General features: G+C 45.5%; 1 protein-coding gene across 1 annotated transcript in view; it reads left to right on the forward strand.

The window, feature by feature from the left end:
- Positions 1-23,203, forward strand: part of VWF (von Willebrand factor) — a 159,127-nt gene that overhangs the window by 18,579 nt on the left and 117,345 nt on the right. The window contains exons 3-5 of the mRNA XM_061418164.1: positions 16,135-16,275; positions 18,135-18,189; positions 19,682-19,846. Of these exons, the coding sequence (XP_061274148.1) occupies positions 18,135-18,189; positions 19,682-19,846 (220 nt within the window). The 5' untranslated portion in view covers positions 16,135-16,275. The remainder of the gene's footprint in view (positions 1-16,134; positions 16,276-18,134; positions 18,190-19,681; positions 19,847-23,203) is intronic.

Below are 23,203 nucleotides of genomic sequence, written 5' to 3' on the forward strand. Positions count from 1 at the left end.
GGTTGAATGGTGCCCCCTCCTCCAAACATATGTCCACATTCTCACCCCCAGGACCTGTGGGTGTGACCTTATTTGAAAAAAGGGTCTTTGCAGATATACTTAAGGAAATCAAGATGAGAGTGCCTTAGATTACCTATGTAGGCTCTTGTGACATGTGTCCTTTTAAGAAACACAGAGGGGAGACAGAGAGCGAGAAGGAGAGACCATGTGAAGACAGAGGCAGAGACTGGAGCGATGTGGCCACAAGCTGAGAAAGGTCTGGAGCCCCTGGAGGCTGGAAGAGACAGGAAACTCCTTCTCTGTCTTAGAGCCATTGGAGGAGCTTGGCCTTGTTGCCATCTTTTTTTTTTTCCCCCCGCCACTTTGCAGCATGTGGGATCTTAGTTCCCCAACCAGGGTTCAAACCCTCACTCCCTGTATTGGAAGCACTGTGTCCTAACCACTGGACTGTCAGGGAAGTCCCCCGTTGTCATCTTGATTTCAGACTCTTACAGAACTTTGAGTGAGTACACTTCTGGGGTTTGAAGCCACTCCATCTGTGACAGTTCGTTACGGGAGCCCCAGGAAACTATATAGGGGGACTGAGTGAAAGAATGCAGGGAAAGCATGCTATTTTTGTTCAGTTGCTAAGTCATGTCCAACTCACCCCATGGGCTGCAGCCTGCCAGACTTCCCTGTCCTTCACTGTCTCCTGGAATTTGCTCAAACTTGTATCCATTGAGTCTGTGATGCTATACTAACCAGCTCATCCTCTGCCGCCCTCTTCTCTTGCCCTCAATCTTTCCCAGCATCAACATCTTTTCCAATGACTCAGCTCTTTGTGGGAAGGGTAATTAACAGAAGGGAGGAGAGGGGGAGAGAGAGGGCCCTCTGGTTGGTGGACTCCTGTGAGTGAGCATAGGAGGTGTCCGGGGAGGGAGACAAATGGGCCATGAGTGGGGTGCACAGTGAGATTGGGTGGTGATATGCATGGGGGCCCAGGAGGCAGTTAAGTGTGTTGGTCGTGAGGCCCAGAAGGAGGAAGATCCATAGAAAAAGAAGTGGAGAAGTCCCCGGGCCCACCCTGCTGCCTTGCTCCACCTGGCTAACACTATTTTCGTGTTCTTATTAGAGTTAAAGCAGTGGCCTGGGGAGCCAGTGGCTGGCAGACCCAGAGGTCCTGCCAACAGGCCCTGGAAGTTGCTGGACTGCTTGCCTTTATTCATTGATTTTCGGCCAGTTGGCGAGACATATGGGATCTTAGTTCCCTGACCAAGGATAGAACCCACATTCCCTGTGTTGGAAGCACAGAGCCTTAACCACTGGACTGCTGGGAAAGTCCTTAGACTACTGGTCTTTAAAGGAGTCATGTGAGCTTGGGAAGGAAGGAGCAGCAAGAGGAGGGGACTTGAGATTTGAGGTCAGTGTTTTCTGAGCCCTCCATAACCCTCCTGGAGTCTCGGGTCACCTTGGTTGTGAAGAAGGTTAGATTTTATCTGACTTAAATAAATTAAAGGGATGTGATGCATCTTGCCAATGCAAGTTGTGGATAAGATTCACATTCCACAGGACAGATTTGAAGATGAATGTTTAAAACATTTGTAATGTTTTTTGACTGTATGGATCACAATAAACTGTGGAAAATTCTTAAAGAGATGGAAATACCAGATAACCTGACCTGCCTCTTGAGAAACCTATATGCAGGTCAGGAAGCAACAGTTAGAACTGGACATGGAACAACAGACTGGTTCAATAGGAAAAGGAGTACGTCAAGGCTATATATTGTCACCCTGCTTATTTAACTTATATGCAGAGTACATCATGAGAAACGCTGGGCTGGATGAACACAAGCTGGAATCAAGATTGCCGGGAGAAATATCAATAACCTCAGATATGCAGATGACATCACCCTTATGGCAGAAAGTGAAGAGGAACTAAAAAGCCTCTTGATGAAAGTGAAAGAGGAGAGTGAAAAAGTTGGCTTAAGGCTCAACATTCAGAAAACGAAGATCATGGCATCTGGTCCCATCACTCCATGGGCAATAGATGGGGAAACAGTGGAAACAGTGGCTGACTTTATTTTTGGGGGGCTTCAAAATCACTGCAGATGGTGACTGCAGCCATGAAATTAAAAGATGCTTACTCCTTGGAAGGAAAGTTATGACCAACCTAGACAGCATATTGAAAAGCAGAGACATTACTTTGTCAACAAAGGTCCATCTAGTCAAGGCTATGGTTTTTCCAGTAGTCATATACAGATGTGAGAATTGGACCATAAAGAATGCTGAGCACTGAAGAATTGATGCTTTCAAATTGTGGTGTTGGAGAAGACTCTTTAGAGTCCCTTGGACTGCAAGGAGATCCAATCAGTCCATCCTAAAGGAGATCAGTCCTGGGTGTTCATTGGAAGGACTGATGCTGAGGCTGAAACTCCAATACTTTGGCCACCTCATGCGAAGAGTTGACTCATTGGAAAAGACCCTGATGCTGTGAGGGGCTGGGGACAGGAGAAGAAGGGGACGACAGAGGATAAGATGGCTGGATGGCATCACCGACTTGATGGATGTGAGTCTGAGTGAACTCCAGGAGTTGGTGATGGACAGGGAGGCCTGGCGTGCTGTGATTCATGGGGTCGCAGAGAGTCAGACATGACTGAACGACTGAACTGAACCGAATGATTTTCGGAGGCTACCCAAGATACTGGAGACAGTGTTGCCTCCAAGAAGAGAACTAGGAAGCTGGTAGGGTGACCGACTGTCCCAGTTTGCTGAGAACTGTCCCAGTTTTAGTAATGAAACTCCATGTCCCCAGAGTCCCTCTGTTCAGGGCACACTGGGACAGCTGGTCACTCACTCGGAAGGAAGGGAGATCTGACTTTTCACTGTGTTTCCTTTCAAACACTGTGTTTTTTGCTGCACTGGGAGGCATGTGGAACTTCCCCCGCCAAGAACTGAACTAATGCCCCTGTGGTGGAAGCATGGAATCTTAACCACCAGACCGCCAGGGAAGTCCTCACTCTGTGCTTGTAGCTTTACTCTGCACCTGTGATAGCTAACACTCCCCTGTCCCCAGAACATCAAACAACCCCCCAAAACTCTTGTAACATAAAAAGTCACCGTAACAAACAAAGGTAAATGAAGAATTGAGAAAAAAGTTCACATATTAGTGTGAGGAAAAAATTATTCTGATTTCTGAAGCGCTTTTACAAATCAATAGGAAAAGATAAACGTCTCTGTTGAAAATGAGCTAAAGACACTAGCCAGAAATTCACAAAAGAAGAAACACAAGTGGGCAATGTTAGAAAACGGCCCCCAATAATCAACGGGATGAATATTCAAAAATAATCTTTTACCAGTTTCTGCCAGTTACATTACCAAGTAATAATAAAAAAGAATAATTGTCTTAGCTCAGGCTGTTGTAACAAAATATTGTAGGCTGGATGGCTTAAGCAACAGACATTTATTTTGGTGGTCTGGAGGCTGGAAGTCCAAGATCAAGGCGCTGGCAGATTCAGTTCTTGGTGAGAGCCTGGTTGCTGGCTTGTGAATGGCTCCCTTCTCCCTGCGTCCTCACTTGACGGATAGAGAAAACTCTGGTGACTCTTACCCTTTTTATAAGGGCACTAATTCCATCATGGGGGCCCATCCCTACACCTCATCTAACCCTAATTAACCTTGAAAGGTCTCATCTTCTTGTACCATTGCAGTGGGAGTTAGGGCTTCAGCAAAGAATTTTGGGAAGATACAAGCATTCAGTCCATAACTAATAAAATTCCATGGAAGGGTGAATCGATACAATCCTTGACAGGATATATGTAAGTCTTAACAAGTTTTTTTGACTTTTAACCCAGTGATTTCTTTCACATCTAGGTATTTGTCTTAAGGCAATAGAACTTGTATGTGAAAATGGGTCGTAAGGATGCTGGTCCCTCTGCTGTTTGTGACAGCAAAGCCAAGATGCCAAGGTCACTGGCTTCAGGGCTTTGTCTTGTAAGGGAAAATTTCAACTGTCCCCAGAACTAGAGAGGCTAATGTAAAGATATCCATGTTATAGTCATCTGTTTTTAAAATTTATGTTTTATTGAGGTACAGTTGAATTACAATGCTATGTTAATTACTGCCTTACAGCAAAGTGATATATTCTTTTCCATTATGGTTTATCATAGGATATGGAATATGGTTCCTTGTGCTATACAATAGGATCTTGTTGTTTATTCTATTTATCAGTTTGCATCTGCTAATCCCAAATTCCCAATCCAGTCTCCCGCCTTCCACCCTTTTGGCAACCACAACTCTATTCTCTATATCCCTGATTCTGTTTGTTTCATATATGTGTTCATTTATGTCATAGTTTAGACACCACATATAAACGTTATCATATGGCATTTGTCTCTTTCTGACTTATTTCACTCAGTATGATAATCTCTAGTTGCATCCATGTTGCTGTAAATGCCATTATTTTGTTCTTTTCTATGGCTGAGGAATGAGGTTCATGACATTGTTCAGGAGACAGGGATCAAGACCATCCCCATGGAAAAGAAATGCAAAAAAGCAAAATGGCTGTCTGGAGAGGCCTTACAAATAGCTGTGAAAAGAAGAGAAGTGAAAAGCAAAGGAGAAAAGGAAAGATATAAACATCTGAATGCAGAGTTCCAAAGAATAGCAAGAAGAGATAAGAAAGCCTTCTTCAGTGATCAATGCAAATAGGGGAAAACAACAGAATGGGAAAGACTAGGGATCTCTTCAAGAAAGTCAGAGATACCAAAGGAATATTTCATGCAAAGATGGGCTCGATAAAGGACAGAAATGGTATGGACCTAACAGAAGCAGAAGATATTAAGAAGAGATAGCAAGAATACACAGAAGAACTGTACAAAAAAGGTCTTCATGACCCAGATAATCATGATGGTGTGATCACTGACCTAGAGCCAGACATCCTGGAATGTGAAGTCAAGTGGGTCTTAGAAAGCATCACTACGAACAAAGCTAGTGGAGGTGATAGAATTCCAGTTGAGCTATTTCAAATCCTGAAAGATGATGCTGTGAAAGTGCTGCACTCAATATGCCAGCAAATTCGGAAAACTCAGCAGTGGCCACAAGACTGGAAAAGGTCAGTTTTCCTTCCAATCCCAAAGAAAGGCAATGCCAAAGAATGCTCAAACTCCTGCACAATTGCACTCATCTCACATGCTAGTAAAGTAATGCCCAAAATTCTCCAAGCCAGGCTTCAGCAATGTGTGAACCATGAACTTCCAGATGTTCAAGCTGGTCTTAGAAAAGGCAGAGGAACCAGAGATCAAATTGCCAACATCTGCTGGATCATGGGAAAAGCAAGAGAGTTCCAGAAAAGCATCTATTTCTGCTTTATTGACTATGCCAAAGCCTTTGACTGTGTGGATCACAACAAACTGTGGAAAATTCTGGAAGAGATGGGAGTATCAGACCACCTGACCTGCCTCTTGAGAAATTTGTATGCAGGTCAGGAAGCAACAGTTAGAACTGGACATGGAACAACAGACTGGTTCCAAATAGGAAAAGGAGTACGTCAAGGCTGTATATTGTCATCCTGCTTATTTAACTTATATGCAGAGTACATCATGAGAAATACTGGACTGGAAGAAACACAAGCTGGAATCAAGATTACCGGAAGAAATATCAATAACCTCAGATATGCAGATGACACCACCCTTATGGCAGAAAGTGAAGAGGAACTAAAAAGCCTCTTGATGAAAGTGAAAGTGGAGAGTGAAAAAGTTGGCTTAAAGCTCAACATTCAGAAAATGAAGATCATGACATCTGGTCCCATCACTTCATGGGAAAGAGATGGGGAAACAGTGGAAACAGTGTCAGACTTTATTTTTCTGGGCTCCAAAATCACTGCAGATGGTGATTGCAGCCATGAAATTAAAAGACGCTTACTCCTTGAAAGGAAAGTTATGACCAACCTAGATAACATATTGAAAAGCAGAGACATTACTTTGTCAACAAAGGTTCCTCTAGTCAAGGCTATGGCTTTTCCTGTGGTCATGTATGGCTGTGAGAGTTGGACTGTGAAGAAGGCTGAGCGCTGAAGAATTGATGCTTTTGAACTGTGGTGTTGGAGAAGACTCTTGAAAGTCCCTTGGACTGCAAGGAGATCCAACCAGTCCATTCTGAAGGAGATCAGCCCTGGGATTTCTTTGGAAGGAATGATGCTAAAGCTGAAACTCCAGTACTTTGGCCACCTCATACGAAGAGTTGACTCATTGGAAAAGACTCTGATGCTGGGAGGGATTGGGGGCAAGAGGAGAAGGGGACGACAGAGGATGAAATGGCTGGATGGCATCACTGACTCGGTGGACGTGAGTCTCAGTGAACTCCGGGAATTGGTGATGGGCAGGGAGGCCTGGTGTGCTGCGATTCATGGGGTCACAAAGAGTTGGACACGACTAAGCGACTGATCTGATCTGATGGCTGAGTAGTATTCCATTATATATATGTACCACATCTTCCTTATCCATTCATATGTTGATGGAAATTTAGGTTGCATCCATATCTCAGGATGTTCCAGCCATCTTAATGTGTTTTCATACTTGTCTCAAATTTTCAAAATCATTAAGCAAATAAAACATACACAGAGAGGTATAGCCCATCATGTACTACTCTCTGGATCCTATCTTCTGTCTTCCTCCCTAAAGGTGGTCACTACCATGAATGTAGTGGTGTTCCACCATGCATGTTGACTTTTCCTGCAATTAAATATATTTATAGGCAATAATATATTGCTTTGGGGCTTCCCTGGTGGCTCAGAGGTTAAATATATTAAATATATTTATAGGCAACAATATATTGCTTTGGGGCTTCCCTGGTGGCTCAGATGGTAAAGAATCTGCCTGCAGTGCAAGAGACCTGGGTTTGATCCCTGGATGGGAATGATCCCCTGGAGAAGGGAATGATGACACACTCCAGCATTCATGCCTGGAGAATCCCATGGACAGAGGAGCCTGGTGGGCTACAGTCATGAGATTGCAAAGAGTCAGATATGACCGACTGACTAACACTTTCCTGTTTTATTTTCCATGGTCTTTATTTCGCTTCACAGAAATGCTACTGAGCTGCAGAAATGCTCCAACACTTGCTTTTATTTTCTGCTCAGCGTTATTTTGGGGATTTATTCTTGTTGGTAGATGTAGCCTTGATTATTTTTGACTGTTGTTTTGTACAAATGTACTACCATTTATTTATTCATGCTGTTGAAGTGTATTTAGGTGTTTACACACTTGTGAACTACATTCACTGTGGCCATGACCACGCTGTGCACGTTGCTTTGTGGATGTAGGTGAAAGTTTCTCCAGCGGATATGCCTAAGGGTGCATGTGCTGGGCCATGGGAGGAACATCTTTAATAGCTGTTTCCATATTTTCCTCCAAAGTGATATACCACTTGTTCGAGCAAGAGCAAATAGTTCCAATAGCCCCTCATCCTGGCCAAGCTGATGGGAAGATAACTGTGTGGCTTTATTTTGGATTTCCCTGGTGACCAGTGGGGTTGAGTGATTTTTCATGTGTGTACTGGCCAAAGGGGCGTTTTCCTTTTTTGTGAATTGCTTTTCTATCTCTTATCTGATGCTACTGGATAGTTTGTCTGTACCTCACATTTTTTAAAAATTAAGATATTAACAAAATTTAAAAAGTAGAAAGAAAGGGAATTCCCTGGCAATACAGTAAAGTTAGGGCTCAGTGCTCTCACTGCCGAAGCCTGGGTTCAGTCCTTGAAAAGCAAACTAAGAGCCCACCAAGCTTCACAGTGTGTGCCCTGCCCCAAAAGATATAATTGCCACATAACATTATATTGGTTTCAGGTGTACAATATACGATTTGACATTTGCATATATCGTGAAATGATCACCTCTGTCTTGTTAACATGTTAACATCTATCACCACAACTTTTTATCTTGTGATGAGAACTTTTAAGATCCAGTCTCTTAACAACTTTCAAATACACAATACGGTATTATTAACTAAAGTCTTTCAGTGTCCTATCTTTTTGCCTTTTCATACTGTTCATGGGGTTCTCAAGGCAAGAATACTGAAGTGGCTTGCCATTCTCTCCTCCAGTGGACCACATTTTGTCAGAATTCTCCACTATGATCCGCCCGTCTTGGGTGGCCCTACACGGACGGCATGGCTCATAGTTGCATTGAGTTAGAGAAGTTAGATTCGACTGAGTGACTGAACAGAGCTGAACTATAGCCACCGTGTTGTACAATACATCTCATGATTTATGTATTTTATAGCTGGAAGTTTGTGCTTTTTGACTCCCTTCACCCATTTTGCCTATGTCTTACCCTCTGCCTCTGACAACCACCAATCTCTTCTCAGTTTCTATGAGCTTAGTTTCTTGTTTTGTTGTTTGTGTTTTAGATTTCACACATCAGTCAGTTCAGTCCCTCAGTCGTGTCTGACTCTTTGTGACTCCATGAACCGCAGCACGCCAGGCTTCCCTGTCCATCACCAACTCCCGGAGTCCACCCAAACTCATGTCCATTGAGTCGGTGATGCCATCTAACCATCTCATCCTCTGTCATCCCCTTCTCCTCCTACTTTGAATCTTTCCCAACATCAGGGTCTTTTCAAATGAGTCAGCTCTTCGCTTTAGGTAGCCAAAATATTGGAGTTTCAGCTTCAACATCAGTCCTTCCAATGAACACCCAGGACTGACCTCCTTTAGGATGGACTGGTTGGATCTCCTTGCAGTCCAAGGGACTCTCAAGGGTCTTCTCCAACACCACAGTTCAAAAGCATCAATTCTTCGGTGCTCAGCTTTCTTCACAGTCCAACTCTCACATCCATACTTGACCACTGGAAAAACCATAGCCTTGACTAGACAGACCTTTATTGACAAAGTAATGTCTCTACTTCTTTATATACTGTTTAGGTTGGTCATAACTTTCCTTCCAAGGAGTGTCTTTTAACTTCATGGCTGCAGTCATCATCTGCAGTAATTTTGGAGCTCCCCAAAATAAAGTCAGCCACTGTTTCCCCATCTATTTGCCATGAAGAGATGGGACATGATGCCATGAACTTAGTTTTCTGAATGTTGAGCTTTAAGCCAACTTTTTCACTCTCCTCTTTCACTTTCATCAAGAGGCTCTTTAGTTCCTCTTCACTTTCTGCCATAAGGGTGGTGTCATCTGCATATCTGAGGTTATTGATATTTTTCCTGGCAATCTTGATTCCAGATGTGTTTCCTCCAGCCCAGCGTTTCTCCTGATGTACTCTGCATATAAGTTAAATAAGCAGGGTGACGATATACAGCTTTGACATACTCCTTTTCCTATTTGTAACCAGTCTGTTGTTCCATGTCCAGTTCTAACTGTTGCTTCCTGACCTGCATATAGGTTTCTCAAGAGGCAGGTCAGGTGGTCTGATACTCCCATCTCTTTAAGAATTTTCCACAGTTTATTGTGATCCATACAGTCAAAGGCTTTGGCATAGTCAATAAAGCAGAAACAGATGTTTTTCTGGAACTCTCTTTTCTGGAACTCTTTTTCGATGATCCAGCGAATGTTGGCAATTTGATCTCTGGTTCCTCTGCCTTTTCTAAGACCAGCTTGAACATCTGGAAGTTCACGGTTCATGTATTGCTGAAGCCTGGCTTGGAGAATTTTGAGCATTACTTTACTAGCATGTGAGATGAGTGCTATTGTGCAGGAGTTTGAGCATTCTTTGGCATTGCCTTTCTTTGGGATTGGAAGGAAAACTGACCTTTTCCAGTCCTGTGGCCACTACTGAGTTTTCCAAATTTGCTGACATATTGAGTGCAGCACTTTCAGAACATCATCTTTTAGGATTTGAAATAGCTCAACTGGAATTCCATTCCCTCCACTAGCTTTGTTTGTAGTGATACTTTCTAAGGCCCGCTTGACTTCACATTCCAGGATGTCTGGCTCTAGGTGAGTAATCACACCATCGTGATTTCACATATAAGTGAGATCATTTGGTATCTGTCTTTCTCTGATTTGTTAGCAATAATGCCCACAAGTTTCATTCATGTTGTTGCAAATGGCAAGATTGCCTTCTTTTTATGGCTGAATAATATTCCATTGTATAAATACCACATTTTGTATATTCATTCATCTATCCATGGATACATTGGTTGTTTCCATATTGTGGATATTGTCAATGATGCTGTAATGAACCTGAGTCTGCGGGTATTTCTCTGAAATAGTTATTTCATTTCTTTCAGATATATATAGGGAATTGGGATGACTGGCTCATAGGGTAGTTCTATTTTAATTTTTTTAAGGAATTTCCATACTGTTTCCCGTGTGGCTGTACCAGTTTATAGTCCTACTAATAGTGCACAAGATCTCTTTTCTCCACTGCCTCATCAGTACTTACTATTTTCTATCTTTTTGATAATAGCCATTATTAATTTCTTATTGACAATCTAAAATTCCAAATTGTCTCAACTGTTCTTAATCTTATGCTCTCCATAAGGATTTTGTGTCAGCTTGTCTAATTTCTTGAAAAACTCTGTTACATTTTGACTGGGATTGTGTTTAATTTATATACTAACTTGAAGATAATTGGTATCTTTACAATACTGTGATTTAAATAAGTATGAACACAGTGCATCCTCCTGTTGGATTTTCTGCTATGTCTTGCAACAAAATTTATAATTTTCTACATAATAGTTTGTGCAGATTTTATCATATTTATTCTTAAAAGCCTTACAGTATTTGTTGTTTTACTAATAGGGGCACTTTAAAGATTACATTTTATAGTTATATAGAAACATTATAGGTTTTAAAGATTTTTTGTTGTTGTTCAGTCACTGAGTCACATCTGACTCTTTGTAACCCCATGGACTGCAGCATGCCAGGCTTCCCTGTCCTTCACCATCTCCCAGACTGTACTCAAACTCATGTCCATTGAGTTGGTGATGCCATCCAACCATCTCATCCTCAGTTGTCCCCCTTTCCTCCTGCCTTCAATCTTTCTCAGCATCAAGGTCTTTCCCAATGAGTCAGCTCTTTGTATCAGGTGCCCAAAGTATTGGAGCTTCAGCTTCAGCATCAGTCCTTCCAATGAATATTTAGGACTGATTTCCTTGACAATTGGCTGGTTTGATCTCCTTGCAGTCCAAGGGACTCTCAAGAGTCTTCCCCAGCACCACAGTTCAAAACATCAGTTCTTTGGTGCTCAACCTTCTTTATGGTTCAACTTTCACATTCGTACTTTGTTTTAGTAAACTTTTGAACTCTGATAAAATTCTCTTATGTAGAATTCTGTGGAATGTTTTCTATGTACAAAGTCATATCTTTAAATAATAATTATTTTGTTTTTTCTTTTTGAAGCCATATGCCTTATATTTCCTTTTCTTTCTCTTTTTCTGTACCAACCTGGACACCTGATCCAATGTTGGCTAGCAGAGATGTTATTGGGCATTTTTGGCTTGTTCTGATTTTTAAAGATAAAGTGGCTCATATTTTATTGTAATTGTGAGGTTTGCTCTATTACTTAGGATAAGGATATTACATTTTTTCTGTGGGTTACAAAGATGTTTTGCATGTTTGTTTTCCTAAGAGGATGTTGTTGATTTTTACCCAAAGCTTTTTCTGCTTTGCCTCATAATTCAATAATTTTTTTTTGTACATTTTGAGCAAATATTATGAAGTGCACATAATTATAGCTTCTTGGTACATCCATCTTTGTGTCATCTTTGTATCCTCTTTGTTTCTAATAATGACTTTTATCTTTTTTTTTTCGCTCAGTCACGTCCGACTCTTTGCGACCCCATGGACTGTAGCCTACCATGCTCGTCCATCCATGGGATTTTCCAGGCAAGAGTACTGGAGTGGGTTGCCATTTCCTTCTCCAGGCTTTTTTCTTAAGGTCTGTTTTGTCTGATAGTAGTATCATCAGCTTTCTCTTGGTTACTATTTGAATTTTCCTTTTTTCTTGCAGTCTTTGTGTCTTTATGTTTCAGGCTTAGCTCTTGAACATTGCTAGATACGTGTCATCCAGTCTGATCATCTGTTTCATTTAACTGTTGATGAGCAATGTCTGGATTTTTTCTGTCTTATTTTATGGTATCTGTCCTGCTGTTTCTATTTTTTCTCCTGGGTCAGTCTAGTTGTCTTTATTTCTAGTTCCCCTCTCCCATGTTGGTTTGGAAAATGTACATTTAATTCTATTCATTTAGCATCCTCTCTTAAAATTTGGCTGCATTTTAGCCTCCACAAAGTCCACAGTTATCACCTCTTGCTTCTGAGCAATACAAGGACTTTTCTACACTTTCACTCCCCTTACCCACTCTCCAACTTAGGTGCTATTACCATCTGATGTTTTGATTCTGTCTTACTTTTGAACTCTCCAGTTTATTGTTATTATTTTTATTGTTTTACGCAATCGCTGCCTGCTCCTATTACTCCCATATTTACCAATTTTGTTTTATGAAATTTTACTTATTTATTTGTTTTTGGCTGTGATGGGTCTTAGTTGCTGCATGCAGGCTTTCTCTAGTTGTGGCAAGTGGGGGCTATTCTCTAGTTGCGGCGTTTGGACCTCTTGTTGCGGTGGCTTCTCTTGTTTCAGAGCACGGTCTCTAGGCGCAGGGGCTTCAGTAGGTGTGGCTTAGTTGTGGCACAGGCTTAGCTGCTCTGCGGCTTGTGGGATCTTCCTGGACCAGGGATCAAACCCATGTTCCCTGCATTGGCAGGTGGATTCTTACTCATTGAGCCACCAGGGAAATCCTATATTTTTCAATTTATCTTTTCGTCTGGTATTTTCTTTGTGGGTTTAATTTTCTTCTTCCTGAGGTACCTTTTTTAGTAGTTCTTTCAGAAAGGACTGTTAATAACAAACATGCTACCATTTTTCTGGAAAAAGAAGTCTTTACTTTCTGCCAACTTCCAAATGATAATTTAACAGCCTAGTTAAACTTCTCCCATATCCCCCCGAACTTAACCTTCATGTGCTTCTTCTAGACTCCAGGGTCTGTACCTCTATGCCCTGGAGACGGAATATCGGGGAGGTAATGTGCCCAGGAGCAACCCTCGACAATTAAGGACCAGTGTGGGGTATTTTAGAAATATCCCCATTTTCTTGACCCAAGAAAGGGATAGTTCTGAAGTATGTGTCTTACCCTTTGTCCTAGACTTTCCTCAAGGGATTAAGCTCAGTTGCCCACGTGGTAACTGGCTTAGTAAACATCTATTATTGGCTTCCCTCCACTCCTCCTGTTCCCACTTGCCTGCCAGTGTTTTCTGCTCTCCCAAATACATTACCTGCACTAAAATTCTCAGGGCCTGCTTTGGGATGGGTTGGGGTAGGGTGGCATTCAAGTTAAGGCACTGCCCTTGGGAATCTACACTGAAAGATATTTTCTCAGCACTTAAAACTTTATTCATTTATTTGGCTGTGCCAATCTTAGTTGCAGTATGTGGGATCTTAAGTTGCAGCATGTGGAATCTAGTTCCCTGACCAGGGATTGAACCTTTGCTCCCTGCAATAGGAGCAGGGAGTCTTAGCCACTGAACCACCAGAGAAGTCCCTCAGCACTTCTCTTTGGATCTTCTCCTATCATTTTTTGCCTCTTTATCTCTTTGAACAATTTCTTCAACTTTATCTTTCAGTCATTTTGTCTTCCAAAATGTCTGGTGTTTGTATTTGAATTTTTTAAATTAATTGACTATTTGCATTTCTAAAAGTCCTTTATCAAATCTTCCTGCTTTTTTCTCATGGTGTCTATTTATCTGTTTTCAGTTCCTGCTCTTTATGATGCTTTGAAACACTCTTATTTTTCCCTCTCTCTCTGATCATTTAATTATCTGAAGTTCTTGGGGATCTAATCCTGCTTTTGATTGTTAGGGCTTCTTGTCCATGATGGACTATGTTCCCAAGTGTTGTAAAATTTGTGATTTTGAATTCATCCTCTAGAGACCTTTATCTGTGAGTTTTATGTGTGACCTGAGAGGAAGGTTTATCTTTTCAGATACATTTGTGTTTGTTTCCACCAAGACTCACATGTGTCAGTTTCTCAGTTCTGGAGTTCCTGGACCATGTCATCATGTCAGTCTTGAAATCTGCAGGACTGTGGGCCCATGGCTACAAATTCTAAAGAGACTTAATTTTCCCACCACCAACCAACACAGATGGAGACAGACGAATTCCTTATCTTTATGTTGGTGGCTGGATTTCTTTTTTCCTATGTACCCTTAGAAAGGTAGTTCCCTTCCAGGGTTTCAGCCGAGTGCATGGGTCTTGTTCCAACTTTCTGCCTGAGCCAGACCCGAAGCCTCATTTCCTGTTCTCATGAGGCTCGGCCTTGAGGTGCCCGGGCTCACCAGCCTTGTGGACTTGAGCTGCTTCCTGTGGACTTGAGTCCCTCTTCCTCTTTGATCCTTGGAGGTAGTCATCATCTTCCTTCCAGTTTGGCTGTGCATTTAAAGAACATTTATGGTATTTGACACAACATTTCAAGATGTTTTGTAGGGAATGGATTTTCAGGTCATCTAGCTAAAAACAAGTTGGAAATGGAAGTCCTTGAGTGCCTTTTCTGCTGGATTGTGCTAATTCTGCCTCTTCTACCATTTCTTCCTTGGGAGCCTTCATCTTCCTCTCCTGGGCAGTAAAGGGGGTGGTGGAGTGTGAGGTGTGCAGGTGGGGAGGAGGAGGTTGCAGACAGATGGCTTCCCAGACTCTTAGAGTAGGTACCGTGGCCTGAGAAGCAGTGGATGGGCTTCCTTACTGAGATGCCTCTTAGGCTACCTGTTGCAGAGCCTGGGGTCCCAGCATGAGAGGCCCCGTGCTCCTCTGTTTATTGGCTACCTCTTCAAGCAAGAATTAATTTAGCAGGTGATTGAAAACTAGGCTCGGGGGAATTGGAGTTTGGGAAGAAGAATTGGTGTGTGTCTGTATGTGGTATGTATGTGGTGTGTGTGTGTATGTATGTGGAGTATGTGTGGTGCATGTGTGTGTGTGTGATATATGTAGTATGTGTGTGTTATGTGTATGTGTGTGGTGTGTATGTGTGTGAATGTGTTGTATGTATATGTGTGGGTATATATATGTACTGTTCAGTTCAGTTCAGTCACTCAGCTGTGTGCAACTCTTTGCGACCCCATGGACTGCAGCATGCCAGGCCTCCCTGTCCATCACCCACTCCTGGAGTTTACCCAAACTCATTCAGTCGGTGATGCCATCCAACCATCTCATCTTCTGTAGTCCCTTTCTCCTCCTGCCCTCAGTCTTTCTCAGCATCAGGGTTTTTTCAAATGAGTTAGCCCTTTGCATCAGGTGGCCAAAGTATTGGAGTTTCAGCTTCAACATCAGTCCTTCCAATGAACACCCAGGACTGATCTCCTTTAGGATGGACTGGTTGGATCTCCTTGCAGTCCAAGGGACTCCATATGTGTATGTATATATGTAATGTGTGTGTAGACATGTGCTATGTGTGTGTGGTGCATATGTTGTGTATGTGATGTGTGTGTGTAAGGTCAGGGAGGAGTCAGGGCACCAGGTGGGTTTGGAAGCATCTTTGGGAAGAAGACAGCCTCCAACCATCCAGCCATCATCTCAGAAAGGCCAGGACCAGTGACCAGGCCCCTTACCTGTAAAGCAACCATTCTCTGTCCGGGACCCAGCCTGGTGGCCCTCGTGGGGGCTGGGACCCGATCTCTCACACCTTGCGGGGCAGGAAGCTTCAGCTCTCTCCTTCCTCTAAACACAGTTGCTCAGCTGGCTCAGGTGGAGGTGTTTCTCTACCAGACTCTACCCTGGAGTCTGGCCCTGGAGATCGGATCCAGAAGCTCTGTTGCTCTGGCCTGGGTTCCTCCCCAGCCTGGGCCGGCCTGTCTGGGACAGCCAGCCTCCCTGGTCCACCGGTTTGTGGGGCGCTGCCTATGGAAGGATCAGGGCCTATGCGGGGGCCCTGGAGGGCCAGGAGGCTCATTGGGGCAGAGGCTAAGAGGCCTCCCACCAAACTGTTCAAAGCCTTATCGCCTCGGAGGTGTTTCTAGTACCATTTCCGTCCATTGTTTCCTCTGGGTCATTAGGAGGAGGCCTGTCTCCTGTTGTGGCTGCTCACAGCTACTGTGGTGGGAAAAGAGGGGGGCAGGCGGGCTGACCGCAGACGTCACGATTTGGGCTTTATCACCCTTCGGCCACAGGGTGTCCGCGGCCTGGGGATCACTCACCAGCAAGACTGTCCAAAGCCGCAGAAGTTCCTGGAGAGCATGGCCTAGGGCTGGCGGCAGCACTGTGGAGGCAGAGTTTCCTTGGAGACACCTGCACCCCCTTCCACAGGGAAGGTACGGGCTTTGGGAGGGGGGTTGGCTCACTGTGGAATGAGATGCAGGACAGACCCCCCACCGCCCGCCCTGGGGACCTGGGGTTCTCCTTCCGGGGACTAGTGTGCCGGGGTGATTCACAGCCAAGGACCCTCCTAATGCCGTCTTCTCCACCTGCCTCTGGGGGTTCTGTGACTGCTTCTGTTCCTGCCAGGGCTTTACTGCTTGTAGTGCTTGACCAGACAGGAAGAGACAAGCCCTACTCTCACCTCTGGGTACCTTCCGGAAGCAGCCTGATGTACCTGTGTGTATGGCTGAGACCAAGGCTTGGACATATTGGACATCAGAGTGTTCCTTCCCCAGAAGAATTATATATGAATGGGGTTTACCTCTCCCTTGTTTGGTCAGATGGGACAGTGGGTGGGAAAGGACCCCCCCTCCCTTCAATCGCCTCCCCCTGCCCAGTGAATGCCAGATGACAGAAAAGTGTTAAGTTGCTCAGTTGTGTTCAACTCTTTGTGACCGAATGGACTGTAGCCCACCAGGCTCCTCTGTCCACAGGATTGTCCAGGCAAGAATACCAGAGTAGGTTGCCATTTTCTTCTCCAGGGGAGAATCCAGGAATCCCTGGATTCCTGATCCAGGGATCCAACGGGAGTCTCCCACATTGCAGGCGGACTCTTTACCATCTGAGCCATTAGGGAAGGCCAAATGAGAGACCCTGAACTTAATTTAGCTGCTTTTCCCGAGGAGACAGCTATGGCTGTAGCCCTGAGGGACTCAGGGTATGCTCAGCCAGCCAAGGTCAGTGGTCCCTTTCTTGAAGAGGGGGAGTCACACCTCTGGGAACCTTACCAGCCACCCAGGGCTGCTGGACTCCTGTCCACTTACCAGATCAACTCAGCAGATTTTTCCTGAACGCCTCTTGGGTGCTGGGCATTGTGCTAGGTGCTGGGGTAGGGATGAGAGAGGGAGTTCATGTACCTTGTGGGTGCCTATGTGTGTGCTAAGTCGCTTCAGTCATATCCAACTCTTTGCAGCCCCATGAACTATAGCCTGCCAGGCTCCTCTGTCCGTGAGGATTCTCCAGGCAAGAATACTGGAGTAAGTTGCCATGCCCTCCTCTAGGGGATCTTTCCAACCCAGGGATCGAACCGTGTCTCTTATGTCTCCTGCATTGGTGGGTTCATTACTACTAGCATCACCTGGGAGGCTCACTTTGTGAGTGACTGCCTAGCAAGTCTGGTTCCTGAAGGTTCTTGAAGCCTGGTGCCTGTGGTAGGAATGGAAGTGTGAGACAGTTCCTCTTCTCCAGTTTGCTGTCAAGTGTGGAAGGATGAGGAGAAGGAGGGAATGAGCTGCTTCCTGCTCTGAGCTGCTGAAGGATCAGGGAATGATGGGGGTCAGGCTGGCGGGGGGCAAGGGAGGGCAAGGCAGAGCTTTCCTCTCAGTGTGCCACAGGGATCCCTGTTTGGGGAAGGGTGCCTGGCGTTCTGACCCAGTGATTATTACTCTTGAGCCTGACCTGCTTTTTTGGGGACCAGCAGTCCATGTTTAGGTCTTTCCCAGTGGCTCAGCTGTAAAGAATCCACCTTCAGTGCAGGAGATGCCAGTTCGATCCCTGGGTGGGGAAGATCCCCTGGAGGAGGAAATGGCTATCCACTCCAATATTCTTGCCTGGAGAATTCCATGGACAGAGGAAGCTGGCAGGCTACAGTCCATGGGGTCCCAAAGAGTTGGACACGACTGAGTGACTGAGCAGTCTATGTTTAAGGGGGAAATGAGGGTCATTCTTTTCTCTTGCTTAAAGAATTCTCCCCACAACACGTGTGGCCAGTAGCACAGACCAGCAGCTGCTCACCTCTCCCACTTCTCCACAGATGTTTCCCACCAGGCTCGCGAGGCTGCTGCTTGCTGTGGCCCTCACTTTGCCAGGTAGGTCCCACGTGCTGCCACTCTTCAATTCTGCCTCGGGCCATTGGGAACCACCCCCTGCCAGGGGCCAGCAGGTGTGTCTAGAGCACACCTGTGTGCCCAGCCCTACGTTCGGCTCCTGCTGGGGCTGTGGAGTCACAGGGTCCCTGGTTAATTTCTCTTCTGCAGAGCCCACCGCTCCTGATGTGTGTTTCTCAAGGAGTTGGTGCCTGCAAGTGTCTTCTCTGATTGGGGAATTAAGAAGCACCAGGGCTACACAGGACAGTCCTTTAGGACGGGGACGGAGGATGGGGAAAAGGAACCTAAGACTTGGGTAGATTATTAGTTTTTGAGTGGATGGTGGGGCTCATTTATTTGTGTAGCTGTACATCCCATAGTAGCGATGAAGAAGCCGAGGGTCAGAGAGGAAAAACAACTGCTTTAAAGTCACATAGAACCAAGATCAGAGGTCAGTTCTCCTGGGTCTCAGGCCAGCTCTCCTCCACTGTAGACACTGCCTTTCCTCCCTCACTGAGATGCTGAGTCTATGAATGGCAAAAGGGACCCTTTTCTGATCCTGGTCTCACCCTCGTCTCCACTTAGATAACTAGGTCAGCAGCACTCAACCCGCTGCCCTCAGGGGCAGATGTACGTTTGTCATCCCTCTGCATCTTCCTGTTAACTGTAACCCTAACCCTAGCAGGAGGGTCCTGGGCCAGAGGATGCAGAAAACTTGGAGACTGACTGCTGTTTTCCTACCTGCCAACACATACACATACGCATGTACACTGTGAGGTGAAGTTGGCAAGTGTCAGCGTATGATCTCGCAGGGGCTAACATTTCATAGGTTCTATGGGTCAGGCACACTGCTCTATTGATCTATTTAGAATTTAATATATTCAAGATATACCAGTAGATTAAAGGACATTCATTACAATCTATTTACACATCAGAAAACTGCAAAATGTTAGAACCTATACCAAATTCATTTCAATGCAAGGTACAATACAGCCCACCAAAAATCATGTTTTGGAAGTATGGCATGGTAAATTCTTCATAATATATTGGGAAATAAACAGGTTATAAGTCCTTTGCTCAGTCAGTTTGCTGACATATTTGCAAAAAAACTGTAATTGTTTATACACAGTAAGATAGAAATAAACGGCAAACACTAAAATGTCGACTCTAGTTACTGCTGAATGCTGGTTGCAGATGATTTTAACTTCCTTTATTATTCTTCAATAATATTTTTCATATTTTCTCTAAGGAGCATGCAGTATGCATTTCAAATCATCTGTCATTAAAACGAATCAATTTCCTGAAAAGCAGTTCTTCCATTATTGGGGAGTCCTGAGTCATTCTTGGGGGCCGAAAGCAACAGTTCTAGTGTTGTTTAAGATGGAAAGTCCTTCCCCGTAGCCTGATTTCTGATGGCTGCAGCCTTATTTCTCCTGGGCTGAAGTGGTTTGAGCTGGTGGTACCTGCTGTACTCACGTGTGGGCTTTCCCTCCAGGGGCCCTTTGTGGAGAAGGGGCTCTTGGCAAGTCATCGATGGCCCGGTGCAGCCTCTTCGGAGCTGACTTCATCAACACCTTTGATGAGAGCATGTACAGCTTCGAGGGAGACTGCAGTTACCTCCTGGCAGGGGATTGCAAGACACACTCCTTCTCAATCGTAGGTGAGTCCTTGCCCTAATGGGAGGGCTTCAGAGCGAGGGGGTGGGCAGGATTGGGGGCAGCCTAGCTCAGCCTTAGCAGGTGAGGGTGTCGGGTTGGGCGTTGTTGAGGTTTCTCATTCTTACGACTGTGCCGAGCCAAGATCATGGTGGGGAACGGCCTCTCCACGACTTAGGGATTCCCTTGACTTCTTCCTGGGTCTCTTCCTGTGGAAGCCTCGTGGATGGAGAGAGTCTTCGTGCTTCTCCAGTGTTTGAGTCCATTGCTCTGGGTCCAGGCAATGCTCAGGAAGCCCTGAAGCATCAAGAGAAATGATGACCCAGAAAGTGGTTTGTAACAGCCCAAGCATGTAGAAAAGGGAAGGAAGGTTACCTGTTTCTGCTGGAGGTCAGAGTATCAGCTGATGTGGAACATCTCCTGTGTTCCTGGCAAAGGGCTGGTACCATGCCCGTGTTATCTCTGCTCCCCCGAGGCAGCTCTGAGATGTGGGGGGCAGGCAGTCACCCCGGTTTCCCGCATGAAGAGTTGAAGCCCAAGGAGGTCAATGATCCTCCCAAGGGCTGACAGGTAAGATAGCGAGAGCAGGATTTTGATCCTGGGCTTGTCAGGAAGAAGGACCTTGCTCCTGTATTAAGGAGAGAGGGCACTGTCCGGGGCTGGGAGTGGGGCTGGAGGCAGCGATGGAATATTGCAGTTTGGTGAGCTTCACACTCTAACAGTTCACGAGATGTGTGTGGTATGTAAGAGGGATCATGCGAAACCCAGCAAAGGCAGAGTACTTAGCTGTGGTGGGGCGGGGCAGGTGGAGAGGGAGATGGCAATAGACTTACCCACACTGTCACAGAAAAATTTTTGTGGCAATTGTTATAAACACAGTGAGGAAGACTTTACACAGGGAGGGGGGCGGGCACTGCAATGGGGGTTTTGCAGTAGAGGAAAGAATACAACAAGGATGAGTGGGGATTTATAGACAAGGAGCCAGGTGTGGGTGGCTAGATAGAAATTTTTAAAAATATTTATTTACATTACTTATTTATTCAGCTGCGTTGGGTATTAGTTATGGCATGCGGGGTCTTTGTTGTGGTGTGCAGATTTCTCTCTAGTTATGGCACTCAGGCTTAGTTGCTCCATGGCACGTGGGATCTTAGTTTCCTGATCAGGGGTTGAACCCATGTTCCCTCCATTGGAAAGTGGATTCTTAACTACTGGACCAACAGGGAAGTCCCAGGACAGGAAATTACCAAGAGGAAACGTCAGGGGTCTCGGGGAGTCTGGCTAAACCAACTTGACAGGGTTCTTGCTGATGGCAGGACAGGGTGATGCAATGTGCCGAGTGGGTTATGAGGAATATAATTGGATTCTTGCTAAACTAACCTACAGGATTCTCACTAAAACTTGACCAAGTAGGCCAAGGATAGAGTCTAAGAGGAGACCTAACCAAGCAGAGGGCTCAGAAAACCCTGACTCAGGTGTGGTCAAGGAGACTTGGTCAAGGAGAGCATCTTGGTCAACACCCAGACCTCACATGAGATGCAGGTTCAGGGCTCCTGTGGTGTTAACTCCATCAGTTGGGACGATGGCTGCAACACCTCTGTGTTCCAGCGTTGGGCGAGGCTTGGCTTGGCTGCTGAGTGAACTGACAGCTGGACCTAGCTCTGGGCTCTCCTGCTTCATTTAAAATATAATTAATTAATTAATTAATTTTTGGCTGTACTACACTGCATGTCAGCTTCCCTGGCAGCTCAGATGGTAAAGAATCTGCCTGCCATTCAGGAGACTAGGTTTGATCCCTGGGTTGGGAAGATCCTCTGGGGAAGGATGACTGCACCCATGAAATTAAAAGATGCTCCTTGAAAGGAAAGCTATGGCAAACCTAGACAGTATATTACAAAGCAGAGACATCACTTTGCCGACCAAGGTCCATTTAGTGAAAGCTATGACTTTTCCAGTAGTCATGTATGGATGTGAGAGTTGGACCTAAAGATGGCTGAGCACCAAAGAACTGACGTTTTTGAACTTTGGTGCTGGAGAAGACTCTTGAGAGTCCCTTGGACTGCAAGGAGATCAAACAAGTCAATCCTAAAGGAAATCAACCCTGAATATTCATTGGAAGGACTGATGCTGAAGCTGAAGCACCAATACGTTGACCACTAGATGCCAAGAGCCAACTCTTTCCGAAAGACCCTGATCCTGAGAAAGATTGAGGGAAGGAGACAAAAAGGCTGATAGAGGATGAGATGGTTGGATGGCATCACCGACTCAATGGATGTGAGTTTAAGCAAGCTCTAGGAGACAGTGAAGGACAGGGAAGCCTGGCGTGCGGTAGTCCATGGGCTCACAAAGAATCGGACACGACTTAGCGACTGAAAAACAACACGGATTCTAGTTCCCCAGCCAGGGATGGAACCCTCGCCCCCTGCAGTGGAAGGGCAGAGATGTCCCTTGGGTTCTCCTGCTTCTCTGGCTGCCCCCTTGGACCCTGCCTCTGCTCGAAAACCTATCCCAGTATGGCTTCAGTGGTCTGAACTTCACTGGAATGCCGTTTTCCCTACTGCTCCATGAATCCCTCAAGCACAAGGACTGCATCACACTCATCTTTGTTTCTTTAGCTCCCTGGGGTCTCTGTCAACACCAAAGGTGGGGTGGTGCACAAAGCATGGTTCTTTATTGTATACATGAGCAGTTTTCACGAACAGCAAGGCATGCAAGGCCTTGGGGAGGGGATTTGCTCGGGCAGACAGGACAGGGAAGGTGTCCCGTGTAGTGGGGACAGCAGGAGCACAGGGGAGAGTCTTAAAGGGGTAAGTTTGGTGCCATGCAGCCCAGTGGGGGGATCAATGTGGTGGGAGTTGTGGTCCCCATCAGGCTCACCTGGAGGCTGGTTAAAACACGTTATCGGGGTTCCCCAGCCTTGGCCCAGGGTGTCTATGCCACTGGATCCAGAGTGTGGCTTGAGATATTCAATCAACCCTAGCAAGTTCCCAGATGCTCCTGGGGGTTTGGGACCCAACTTTGAGAAGCACAGGCCTGGGGAAGAGGGGGGTGCAAGACGGGGTGGTGAGGGGAGCTGATGGGGCTGGAACTTGCTGTCTGATGGCGGAGTTTGTTCTCAATTCAGCAGGCAATGAGGGGCTAGCGCAGAGTCTCTGCAGGGAGGGCCAGGAGGAAATCAGTTTTTAGCCAAGATGGTCCTGGAAGGGAGAGAGGCAGGAGGCACGGTGACCTTGGCCATGGTCACCAGGCAGCTGGTGAGAAGGACTGGAGGCGTCCCTAGGGCATGACGAATTGAGGAGGTCATCCTGGACGCTGAACTCTGGGCACCTACCTTGCTTCAGAGGCAGCAGTGGAGAAAAAACACC

The sequence above is a fragment of the Bos javanicus genome, chromosome 5 (assembly GCF_032452875.1).
Source record: "Bos javanicus breed banteng chromosome 5, ARS-OSU_banteng_1.0, whole genome shotgun sequence".
In the NCBI taxonomy this organism is placed as follows: domain Eukaryota; kingdom Metazoa; phylum Chordata; class Mammalia; order Artiodactyla; family Bovidae; genus Bos; species Bos javanicus.